Here is a 13,487-nt window from a genome sequence, read left to right on the forward strand (position 1 = left end):
AACTAAAGGCAGCCATCACATCTAAGGACTGGTAATCTGCATTGTATTACTTTTTCGTGGTTCAGAAACACTTTAAGGGCCATACTTTCTGGCCTATGTGGTGGTACCATTTAAGTGTTGCAGTCCACCAGTCAATGGCCTAGAAAGGATGAAGTGGTAATGTTTACAAAACCAGACACTTGTGTATTGAAAGAAAAGGGACGTCTTCTTAAAACATGAATTTTAGTTGGAAAACTTCCTATCTTTTAGATTGCAAGCTCTCACGGACAGGGACCTCCTAAACATCTTGTCTTGAATTGTATTGCATCTGTAATGTCTTCCTGTTGGCGTTATAAATACTTAATAATAATGAGCCAATACTACATCAAGAGCAACAAACTATTGGACCTTATGTCTAAAATAATCTTGTTCCTTTAAGGGAACATTACATATGGTTATGTGATTAAGCCATTTTTTTCTGTGTTGTTTTTTTGCTGTTTGTTATTTATTTATTGCAGCTTTGACATAGCAGTACAAGCACTTCGTAGAGTATACTTCCCGGTAACTTGACAAAACTCCCACTCACCTACAAGCAAACTGTACATTCACATGCACATTATGGTACATTGAAATGCAGTTAGTCATAGGTCAGGGGCTAGGATTACCTAGGGAAGCAACTACTGGCATACGTTGTAGATTATATTGCACTGAATAGCATTACCATATGGTGTGTCAGGGAAAAATACAGCAATAACTCTTTAATTTCACTATATCACTAAAAAAGTAAACCCAGATAAAGCCAAGGGCTGATTAAAAAGAACCAAATTGTAGAACTAATCAGAAAAGTAAAAGTGTTTGGTATTTTCTAAAATAAGATGAACTTAACCACAAGCTGAACCTGGCCATATGTGTGGGACATGAACATATACTTCCCGTATTCTACAGAAATCCCCTTCTATTAAGCAGTGAATGTGCAGCAATCTCTTTGTCATGTTCCATAGACAGTGCAATGCTGAGTTATCTACAAGATCACATGCTTTTCAAGTGCCCCATATATGGGGACACTAAAATAATCTCTAATATGGGTTAGTCTCTACACATGTACACCCAGGTCAAAAGGACTACAAACTATGGTATGGTTAGCAAAGATGTTGCCGTGGGCCACTGATAAAGAGGCTGTGGGTTTGTCACCCAGGACTGATGCAGCCAGAGAGAACATTTGATTGAAGAATCACAGTAACAAGATAAGTAAACTACAGTACATACATGTCTCTCAGTAGAGAGGAGACATCCATCACCTAGGGACACTAGCAGCAAATTGAGGATTCTTGGGAGTGGGAGAGGTTATATGAGGGTCCTCACAGCTCTTGCCAGTGTCCAATCATGATCTGATGGTACCTGCATATTACCCAGTCATCTTTGAATCTGCCTGTGTTCTGTATTGTATGATCAAGAAAAGAACGTTTACATCACTTTCCCCAGTTCTGGCAGAAACAGCAATGTGCCATCAATCTAAAGGGCTGTGGGCAGAGCTAGAGGTTGCTATTTACTGATAGGGCTATCAACTTTGCCAACATACAGTATAAGCAACTAGAGCAGCAGCATGGTTGAAAACACATAAGTGATTTTGCTGCAGAAGAAAGAGTGTTGTCACTCTATTAAAGGAAGTGTATGTCTATTGTTTCTACTGGCAGAAAAAGTATTTACAAAATGTTCCAGGGAGTACTTAGATAAACAGAGGGTCCAGTTTTGCTTGTATGGGCAGCCTACATCACATATGTGAATTTAAAGTTTGACCATAGTTATTCATTAAGACAAATACGAGTATTCTTTATGTGCCGCTCCCTGGGATCCTCTGAGTTACTAAAGCAGATCAACATGTGGCCTCAACGTGATGATGTACTGCACCCCAAAATATAAAAGGTCTTCAGGAGTTACCTTATTGTCAGTGAATAGGTTATGGGTTACGTTTAGGGCTAAGGAGGTGTAAGCAGTGATATATTTAAAGTGGAACCAAGTCTGTTGGGTGGGAGGTGGGCTCTTGTCATAATGTGCAAGGATGCAGAGCATCCTTGCACATTATTGCACACTTACCTTACACAGTGCCCTCCTCCACCAATGATCAGTCCAAGCTCTAGTCACCGCTTTCAGGTTGCACAATGCTGTTGCCACTGGACGGCCACTGAGGAAGTAACTCCTGCGACTACACACAAGAGGTACTGTACATTGTTCCCAGCACCCGACTCCATTCTCGGTATCTTACAGATGACAAGAATAAGCCTGGACTGTACAATACAGCGCATGTGCCATGGAGTGTTAATAGAAAATAATAATGTGCTGCTAGGAGCCAGGACACATAGTTTTTGGTAGAAGAGACTTTGCCTTTTTCTTGTGTCAAAAAATAGCTCCTATCAGTTTGTTATTTTGGGACTTTATTTCCGCTTTACATTGCCTAATGCCCCGTGCTAAGAACAATTTTGATTAAAAAACGTATATATGTTGCCTATAGCAACCAATCATATTCCAGTACTAATTTCTGTAGTGCGGCTTTAAAAGGAAAAGATAAATTCTCACTAGTTGCAGTGGGTTAAACATTTTTTTCCCCTAAACTCCAAGCTTACAGAACATCACGGTTAATGTTTTATGCTTGCTTTCCCAATATCTGCCAGAGAAACATTTAAAAGTTCAAACGTCTAAATGATTCTGACTGAAAGCAAAATACCTATAAGACATTATGTCTGGGATTTTCACTCACTGCATACAGAAACCATATACCCTTTAAGGATCTAAAACTGAATTGATCTGTTAGGTCACTGTACCCATAACCCACCTGCTCTGGACTGTCAGAAGTGACTCCAGATTCATCTTCTTAAAATGTCAGTTTATTACATACTTTAAGTAGAATTCATCTTAACTTGAAGAAACAGCTGCCCACACACTATGCTGCATACTTTCTTTGCACGTCTTTCGGTTAAGTAGATACAGGCCCAAAAGGGCCTTTTTGGATTTTACTGCCTACCTCTAAACTTCATACTGCAACTCTAGCTCTAGAAATAGTCTTTGTTGTGGGTTTTTACTTTCTTCTTTTGATCTATATTAAGCAGATTGGACATAGAGACCTATGTGGTGCTATTTTCATGGTACTGGGCACCTGGAGACCCACATGGAGGTATTCCCACCCATGGTTCGATTTCTTTTTTTGCACTTGTGCACATCTGACATTACATACTTAGTCAACAGTAATATACAATTATATTTAGACATATTCCATGAAATTGCAGTCTAACTACATGTGCTGATATGTTGCAATTTAAAAGAGCCTAGCAATTAAACTGGCCTTGTGACCTCTTCTGAAAGCCAAACTCCAGGAAAAAATGATAATTGACACACCATGTTGGGTATGTAAATTATGATGCACAGTATGGAAATTTTACCTTGCAGCATGCAGTCTTCTGCACATAACGCTGAGATTCTGGTCGCATCACCTGCCCTTCCTCACTACTTGCACATTCATAAAATGCCTTGTATTTTTTTCAAAGAATACAAGTCATACTGATATGGGTGCAAGAGAGGAGGGGGTGGTATTGTGACATCATCTCTCCTCTTCCAATCACATAATGCCTTGTATTCTTTGAAAAAAGGTATTTTGTGAATAGGCAAGTTATAAGACCGGACCACTTCACTGCCCAAGTCGCATCCCTCACTCCCTGCAGTGCCTAGAAGCCTTCGCCCGCCTTCCAATCACATGTCGCTATGTGAGTAAGAGAGAGGAGGAAGAGGCAGGCGAATAACACAAGTTTTAAACGTTTAAAAGTAAATGTCTTGCCTAAAAGACATGATTATAGCTCAATGCATCAGTGGTAAGATTGCAGAAACATCTGCATCGGAAAATACATGATTCACAGTGTTTGTTTTTATGATTTTTATGGCATAATAAGTAACCCCCCAGGTCTCCCCCATAATTCAGTAATAAATACCTGCACACACAGGTGAGTGTATTCGCCATAGTATGCCTATGGAATATTGATAAAGAGAAGATGTTTGTGCGCAAATACCCTCTGCGCATGTCAAAGTTTTGGCCTAAAATTCAGCTCTGGCCACAAATACAAGATCCTTTTTTGTTCATACATTTCAAAGTCCAGTTAATAAAAATGCTTAAGAACTCTGCACTGACTGCAGAAAAATGTGCTATTTAATTAAAACAGGTGTGCCTAAATTATGAGCGGCCTACAGATATTCACACCAGCCCCAAAATTATCTTGGTTGTACCAGGCCTTTTTCCCCATAGAATAAAAAAATGACAACTTGAGTGTTGTACACTAAGTTACTTTAAAATGTGATGATCAGATGCCAGAAGTAAATAAGAGGCTCATTTTCTCATATTCCACAATGACATCATTTCAGTTTAATGACCTGCAAGACTCCATTGTGTTGAGTTAGGTCACTAGATGTCTACTGAAAAATTTGCTGGATACATGAGAACAAATGTTTCCTGTGATCTTAAAAAGAAGGTACAAAACAGACTATGACCAGCCAGATCATTTATGTTCTGGCAGAAAACAGATGTTTGATATGACAGATAGACATTACCTCTGAAGGTCCCAAATCCTGAGTGGTGATGTATGGCGGCAGCAAGCTGTCCCAGTAACAAAGGAGCTGTAAAAACATAAGCGGGAGGGAAGGGGAGATTAACCAGCGATGCAGAGATCATGGGGTTCATCTGTTCTGTTGACAGTGCAGACAATAGGGTGATTCAATGTATCAAGTCATTACCTTACTGCGCTCACCTAACACACTGCCTAGTTAAAACTCAAATATCACTCACTCTTTAAGTAATCGCAGACACAGAGGGGGTAATTAAAGTGTATGAAGGAAGAATTGGTTGTGCTATCTAGAGCAGCCAATTAAATCCCCCTTTTGGTTTTTAATGCAGCATATTAGAAAAAAAGGGAAGATTTGACTGGCTGGCATATTCACCAAGAATAATTCAACTGACTTTTGATAGTGAGATACTGTTACCTCATGCGACACAAAATCAGATATACGGTACTCTAGAATAATTTACACAAATGTTTCCTCTGTTCTCCAATGATACAGAAGCAGTCAGTAGATGTGCTGCGGCTGTTGTGTCTCTTAGGCAGGGCTGGAGTTCCACCACTGGAAGGTACACAAACTTTGACTACTAAACTAACATCTCTCTGCTACCATCAGCTTCTACTTTCTTCATTTACTGGTCATAAGTTAGCTTAGACTATTGTGACAATGCGTTAATAAATTGGTATGAGATACAGTATTTCTTCTAACAATGCGGAAAACAAATTCATAGATGGAAAAAGCATCCACTTGCCATTAGGCTGAATGGCAAATCCAGGCCCTGCTCTCTAGGCAATATTGGGGTATGCATCAGACTCATTGCCTTGGGCAGCATGAACAGGCTGCTTGCTGTTCCAGATCTCACCTGTAGTGTTGCTGTTATAATTCTAATCCATTAAGGTGGGAAGGGATCACCCCACTTTGCTACAGGGGTTGCACTACTGATATAGAACTTTTTTTTTTTTTTAATTCTTGAGTGAAGAACTGCACTGCTTACTGTATATGATAATTTAAAGCTGAACCCCAAGCAGATATAAAAAAAAACACAAAAAACAAAAACCACACAAATGAATGTGGATCGTTTTTTCAGAGGGGCAGTAAAGTCAGCCGTTCGTGTGAACGAGTCCTTGCTGCTTAATGGCAGGTTGTACAGACTGTTAAGGTGTCCATACACCTGCCGATTATTGTACGATAATCGGCAGGTGTATGGAAGGCGTGCGAACGTTTCTACTGTACGGTCACAAGTCTTTTGTCTTCCGAGCACGCTCGAAAACCCGCCGAGAATCGTACAATTTTCGGTTAGTGGCGTGCTCGGAAGACAAACGTCGAACGGGCCAGTGTGCGCAAGCGCACGATGCCCCCTCAGCATTGGAATCATCGCAAGCCCTCCCCGCTGAGTACAATCTGCCTGTCCAAGATGGGCAGATCGTATGAGATTTTAGTCACCTTACAACCATCGCACAACGAAAGTCGTGCGACGGTTGTAAGGTGTATGGGCAGCTTTAGGGTGAGATAAATTTCAGGACCATATGGAGAGAAATACAAATCCTTCAGAAAGGGAAAAACAGCTCCCATACAGTATATGTATCTCAACTTTGTATTTAGCTATTTGTCAGATATTCAGCTTTAAGTAATAAAATAATTCAACTATGTTGAAAACAATGTTTAAATATATCTATAAAAAAATATAGTTTTGTGAACATTTTAAATGATAGTAGTGACATTATTTTATATAATGCTCAATAAAAGCGAGAGATCATTCATAAAAAAAATAATACACACCAAAATTGCATAAAATCTCTGAAATGAAATACAGCAAACAGTTAGACATGAGTCTTAGTATTACAGCATTTGGATGCAATAGAAAAAATAACACTTCTAAATGTTTTTCTTTTCGCTCTAAGAGCAGTTCTTTCAGTAGCAATTGGCCTTCAAAAAACCTGAGAAAAGTATTTTGTCAATGAAGCATGCAACTACAAAGTAATACATTATTTTTCCCTTTTTCTTTCCCATAATCCATTAATAACTACCAAAGCCAATTACTGGGGTGAATAACATACCAGCCTCACTCAAATCATTCTAGTGAGCAATTTGCTTCTTAAGATTCTTTAAAAAAATGTAAACAAAGGAAAGAAGAGCACTTTTTTTTCCAGAGAAGGTATGCAGTAACACTCCTTGATTGTTGCCACGGGTCTAAATTAGCATCAAGGTAAGTCAATAGTGAAGAGAGAGGGGAGGAAACCACTTCTAATCCCTGCCACTCCAACAAATCTGACCTCCCAGTAGGCCTGTGGTAGGGATTATACTAAGGCATTTTTCCAGGTGCACACTGAGACGCTGATTTAGTAAAGGCGTTCTGTCTCAGCAAGATACCTGTGGCTTTCCCACCACCTTGATCTTTCCACTTGAGTGCTCCTCTTCTTTAATAGAACAAGCTTGAGTCTTTATTCTTTTTAAAAGATTGGCCTTATGTGAGTTTGTGTGGCACAGAATAAAAAGGCCAGGAAAAAAAATAATCAATGCTTTTAATTCTCATGAATTTTCCAAAGAAATATTAAATGTCTTTAATTAAATGTTTTTAAATCTAATATGCGATTATATTGCCAACATTTCAAAAGAATACATATCTTAATTAAAATATTTAAAGACATTTAAACCAACTTAAAGAGGTGGAGAGATTCTACTGTTTAGATTGTGAACATAGACACTTTACTTGCACCAGTGTTCAGTTAGTGAAGGGTAACAATGTGAACCCAAGCTAAAATATTATGTGTGTAGAGTTTCTGAACCCTACATTTAGGCAGTGCACAAGGCCATCTGGAGTGAATACTGAATGGACAGCAATAGAAGTGCTTGAGCAGTGAATGCAAAATTAAGGCTGAGTAGATATAGCACAACACAACAAAACACCTTCAATTTAAGCTTACTCAAGCATCTGTGCACTTCACCGAGCACAGTCACTCTTATGCCCACCATACACATTGCAATTTAAATATTAAAAAAATTCTCATTCACTTAATTATTGAATTAGCCCTCACTGATATACTCCCGCTATTACTCTATCTTCAACACAGTTGGAAAATTGATTGAGACACTATTTTTTCACATAAATAATTGATATCTATGATTGAGTATCTGACATTTGCAGAGACTTTACATACTTTCAGTAAGAAATTGTAGAGATTTTCAAACTGTCTGATCAAAATGTCTCAGTCAAACATGATAGATTCTTATTTGCTATTGGTTGGCTATATGTTTTGCCTGCTCAGTTTGTATGAAATTTGATCTGTTGGGTTACATCATTTACACAATCAAATTATATCGATTATGTGTTGGGTCACCTTAAGTTCTGCACAAGGCAGACTCTGTATGGCCTGTGTACACTGCGCATAATAATCCCAGTAGGGTTCCATGGCTGTTATTCACATATGTGTATTAGTGTTTAGAGTAGGAATGCACTGATACCGTTTTTTTGTTATGTAGATGGAGTACCAATATTTTTTTTCTGGTGCTCATATGGATTCATAATTGCAATCAGAGTTCACTTCCAACCAGCTGCCTTTAGGAAATCAACGGAGGATAAGAAGCAGAGTATCGAAGGTGCAGCGTACAAGTATACCAGTTATCACTATGGACTGGCAATACACTGAAACATACGTTTACCTGGGTCTTCAAGGCAATATTCTTTGCAATTTGTATCAGTAGCTGGGAAGTATTCATTCAGTTGGTCAGTATACATTCTGCCACAACATCATGAAGTAAACAGTGTTGCCAATGACTAACCTCTTTTCTTATAAGTAAATGATATAGAAAGGTGTCAAGTATATTTGTCAAAGAGGTAACAGATTTGTATTCCCAATACAATGAACTATGGTTTTAAATCTATACATTAGTTTGGAGGTAAATACGGCACAATAGTTGAAAACAAAGGTTGCTTGGTATATGTTTTTATATCTTTGTGGCTTTACAAACTGTTTATATTGAGTTTTGGTCTGTGGCTGTGTAAGGCTTTACCAAAGAAAAAATGCATTGTATTACGGATTGCTAATGGCTTTCTACAGCAGTGTTTCCAACTCCAACCTTCAATTACCCCTAGCAGGAAATGGTCTAAGCATTTCCTCTGATGACCGCTATAGCAATTACTGACCAAATGACACAAATTAAATTTGTGCAAGGAAAATTAAGGAAATCCTGAATGCACAGACTGTGCTGGGTTACTGGAGTTGATTTAATGCATCACAATCAAAGTCTTGAAGAGCTTTGGTTATAAAAAGTCCCTCATGTCAGTCATTGAGTGATCCTAAAGCATCTCCCACTTCTATTTAACACCCCAGCCCACCCCCACACCCTCAAAAAAAAAAACTCTCGCCTAGAGAGGCTTCTTTCCATGTCTCTCTTCATACTGACACTTGTGTTCTTATACAAGTTTTACTCGATTTCTTATTTGGTCTAAGTAATTTAAACAGCTCATGAACTTGAGAGAAATTATATAACAGGTATTGATTTCAGCACTTGTTTTTTTTTTACTACACTGTTTCAGTAACAATGGCTAAAAATAATGTCCACGACCTTCAAGCAGGTGACAAAAGACAAATTGGATGAGAGGCGAAAAACAATACACTAAAGCAGGTGAAGAATGACATGACCCCAAAGCCGCTAACCATATATTCTTGTGGTTTGTGTATCCTCTGATTCAGCAGTGACACGCTTTGGCAAGGAAGGCCACCATAGCTGTCAAGTCCTTCATCTTTGTGCCCATCAAGTGCTTTCAGCTCTTCCCGACCCGTACTGGCATTTTAATTACTGTTGGGTAAACTAATTTGTCCAAATGAAGGCAACTAATAGAATATGCAAGCTCTCTGACCTCTGACAGGCAGTGACACAAGATACAAAGGAGGCTAAGGAAAGCTTTTTATCTGAGCCTTATTACTCTCTATTACTACAATTAGTTATACTCCAATGCTTCTAATGGGGGGGTTGGAATTGCAATTAAATCAATTTTTGATGGGCTGAAAGTTGGTTAGAGAACTAACCAGCCTGTGAAACAGTGATATTATAGCAGCAAAGGTCACAGCCTTTGTCAGCACCTGAATTCGTCCATTTTGTTCATAACCTCTCAAGCTGCAAGAATGATTCATTAGAACGTTCTGAATTCCAACTGCGAGTGCTACAGTCTTGGTGACCTAATCAGCTGTCATTAGCACTGAAAAGGTACCATCGTGTATGCACTTGCTCCCAGTGATGCTGTGTCAGGTCAGTGTGCCATCACACATACCAAGCAAAAGAAAAAAAACAACCGTCACAAATTTCTTTAAAAAAAAGGACATCCAAACTAATTGCAATCTTTGAAACACACTAAATTATTGTAAAGTGAGGTAAGGAAAAAAGAATCTTAAAATCTGTAATGCCCCAAATGACAACATATTCTGCGATGCTTTCCTTTAAAAATCAGTTAAGACTATATTTAGTGATTGCTACATGCTTTACTCAGGCTAGGCTACTTGATCTTATGCACTTGGCTATATAGATATGCAATAAGTTGAATGCCATAAACACTGGCCTTGCACAACTTTTTTTTTATTTAAACACGTGTAGCAATGGATGTAGATACTGATTTGCTGTACAGAATGCTATACAGTACTATACTCATAAATGTTAAGCTTTAGATAAAAAAAATAAGAAAAAAATACTGTTCAACTATTCATAATTTGACATGTGCATGTGACATAAATTATACCACTAATCTTTAACTACATTGGGCAAGCACAGATACTTTATCTTATAAATTAGGGCCCTCCTTACCATCTTGTCTTGAATTTTATTGTGATTGTAATGTCTTCCTTATATTGTAAAGCGCTGCGTAAACTGTTGGCGCTATATAAATCCTGTACTATAATAATAATAATAATACAAAATTAACACATTTTACAGGATTTGTCTTTTTTTATGAATAAATGCTCTGCTCACTAGTAGCTATTACCATTACGATTTCGTCAATTCCAAGAGACAGGTAGCTCAAGTTACAACAGTTGTTTTTTTTTTAAATTTTTTAGCCATTTCAGGTCTTAAAGTGCCTGTCTACCCAAAAGAGATATTTTTCTTAAGGGTGGAGGCTTCTGGGCTGAGTCTGCACCTGGTTACTTATATTTATTGGATATTGCAACAGTGAGATTTTCCTGCTCTGTTCCTGTCCACCTTTCTCAGCTTAAGCACTTTCTGTTGCATTCTCCATAACTTTAATTGGAATTCATACACAGATCTCACCAACAGAGCCACTGAGAGGTATAAGAAACTGGCAGGTGGTGTAGCATCAAGAATTTAGAAGAATTAGACGTTTTTTTAGTTCAATCTGAGTTTATTAAAAATGTTCAGTACAAATCAAAAAAGATAACCACAAATAAAAGAATTAAGCACAAAAAAGTGACAATAAAAAGGGAAAGAGTAGACTGTCCCTAGTGGGACACAGTAGCTAACAGTAACTATACAGACAGCAGTATTCGTGTGTTTAGAGCAAAAGTCGTACATTTAACATTGCAAAAATGTCCAAACTGGTAAGGAGATTGGTACTAAATATACGGAACCAGGTCGCCATGGTGCCGTGATGTGTGAGCCCCACCTCTCAAGAGCTTCAAAGATATAAGCAAAAGGCAGCTGAAGTGAGTCTCCATCATTGTGAGCCAGCTTGAGTAGGGGGGCAGATGCTGAGCTAGATGTATAGCATGGACTTAGGCAAGAAGACAACCAGGGTGGAACCCTTGGAGGGAGGGGAGGTAAATAGATTAGAAAAAACAGCAAGAGGACGACAGCAGAAGGGCCAAAGAAGGAGTAAGGGTATGGACAAGAGAGTACAAAGGAGGCCCCGCCCCCTGCCATGGGACCCCTCTAGACCAATAGGCCATGAGCTCAGGAGGACACAGTCTCCGTAAAGCCAGTCGACTCCCTAAAGGTGAGCCAGGTAGACCAGGTGTGCACATATGCATTTGCAACTTCACGCTCCTCGGTCTGTTATATGATCCAGCTCTACCACCCATTCAACCAGGGTAGGGGCCACCGACGTATGCCAATGGCGCGGGATGACCGTCCTGGCAGCTGTAATTAGACCTTTTTTCATTAACTGCTTCAGTCCTGATGTATTTGTTAGTGGCAATACCCCGGCTATGCATTACTGGCAGTAACAGATCAGGGTAATTCCAGACTGGTTGGTTTGGGAAAAAAACTAAAATGGTTCTGTTAGCACACATTTCATGCATAAGCCCCAAAGTGAATAATCATGAATAAGAGGGGGAAAAAAGTAAGAAAAGAAGGAAAAGAAAAATACACAGCAGCTAAGTTACATGAATCGCATGTCCTAAAGGTGAACTTTGGCTTTAAATCGAACATGTAGACACAAGCAAGATGGTCAACCAGCTTCAGGGTAACAATGTAAGTATCTCCTGTACTTCTCAACTCTATTGGCTCATGAAGCTGCCACTATTCATGACACTTTAGGAGGCTATGAGTGCCAAAAGTGTATACCTATCACTTCATTAAAAAATTGTATATATGTAAAGCCATGAAATGTCTCTATCATAAACATTATACAATTAAAAGAGCCCTAAAATATTGTACTTTTAAATAGAATTCCTGTAATCATCTATAATTTTCACAAAACACAAAAGGGGTTTGACCAGTTGGGTGGCACTGAAGAGCAACTGCCAGTGGTTAACATGAATAGATAATAAACTCGATTAGATAACAAATGCATGCCATGACACTTGAGGATGTCTTATCTCCCTGGCTTGGAAATCTTAAAAGCCTGTCTGTGTCAGTGAAATGCATTTATGAGCCGTGACAGTTGTTGATGCATGCAAAAAAATCGTCAAGATCGTTGCTTAATTCCTATACTTGGTGTGTTCACAAGCTGGAATTTGAAGGCTCTCAGAGTGTCATGAAAAGTGCAGAGCAGTCTTCAAGAGTCTTGGGACGTGGTATAGACAGGTGACAATGATGCAGTATCTTAACAGGATACATTGCCCAGCAAAATGAGGATTTCTATTCATTCTTATGGAAACTATGCTGTGCAGAACTCAGGGAAACCGGGATATCAGACCACAGAGCTGTAGTTTTAAACCCTTCCTATATCCACAGACAATCCCTAGTATGATGTGCCCCTGGAAATAACCTTATTTTTTTTGAATACCAGTCAAGCCTTCAAAAGGATCCTCCTATGCTTTTACTTTATTTAACCTGATGTCAGAAGGCCACTTTCAGCTTTGCACTTGACAATTAAAACATGCTGTTGGAAGTTTTGAAGAGCATATTATGTGTGTGAGCTTTGCGGTCCTGACACATCAGGTGAACACTGAAACCTTTCAGGAAGCTTTCTTTTACACAAAGATTTATGGTAAGATAATGGAGCATGCCACAAGAGTGACAAATGCTCTTCTGAGCAACCGAAGGTTGTGCCTTTTTCAGCAAGAACTTTTTATATCTTAAAATATGTGTAAAACCAATCACTAAAATCTCATAAGCATTAAACAAGTGAATGCCATTTACAAAGTAATTTTATAATGTTTTTAAATGTTTACGTTTTATGAAGATACTGCCAAGTAATCCTGCCATGAAGGTCCTGTTCAGGCACTTCCTGTTATAGGATAACATTGTCCTGTCCCTCTCTCCTAATTGTGTTCTTGTGTTAGCACCCTGTCAAGTGGGCTTTTTCGAGGCAGACTGCAAATGGCTGCTTTTAACACACATTACACAGGTAGGGTCCACTGTTGTAAATGTTGTCCCTAGGAAAGCCGCCCTAAAAAAAACTCTTGGAGGCATCCCAGGAGTGTATTCATGTAAGTGACAGCAAAGTCGCAGCAGGAAATCAGCAGCACCAAGATGAAAAATGGTAATTAAGATATACTGCGCTTTAGCAAAATAAATGT

The 13,487-nt window shown here is 38.8% G+C and overlaps 1 protein-coding gene across 1 annotated transcript in view; it reads right to left on the bottom strand.

The window, feature by feature from the left end:
• FBXW4 (F-box and WD repeat domain containing 4) overlaps nt 1-13,487 on the bottom strand; it is a 153,463-nt gene that overhangs the window by 52,104 nt on the left and 87,872 nt on the right. Inside the window, exon 6 of the mRNA XM_018565029.1 lies at nt 4,570-4,635. Within this exon, the coding sequence (XP_018420531.1) occupies nt 4,570-4,635 (66 nt within the window). The remainder of the gene's footprint in view (nt 1-4,569; nt 4,636-13,487) is intronic.

The sequence above is a fragment of the Nanorana parkeri genome, unplaced genomic scaffold (genome assembly GCF_000935625.1).
Source record: "Nanorana parkeri isolate BGI_ZX_2015 unplaced genomic scaffold, ASM93562v1 scaffold807, whole genome shotgun sequence".
Classification (NCBI taxonomy): domain Eukaryota; kingdom Metazoa; phylum Chordata; class Amphibia; order Anura; family Dicroglossidae; genus Nanorana; species Nanorana parkeri.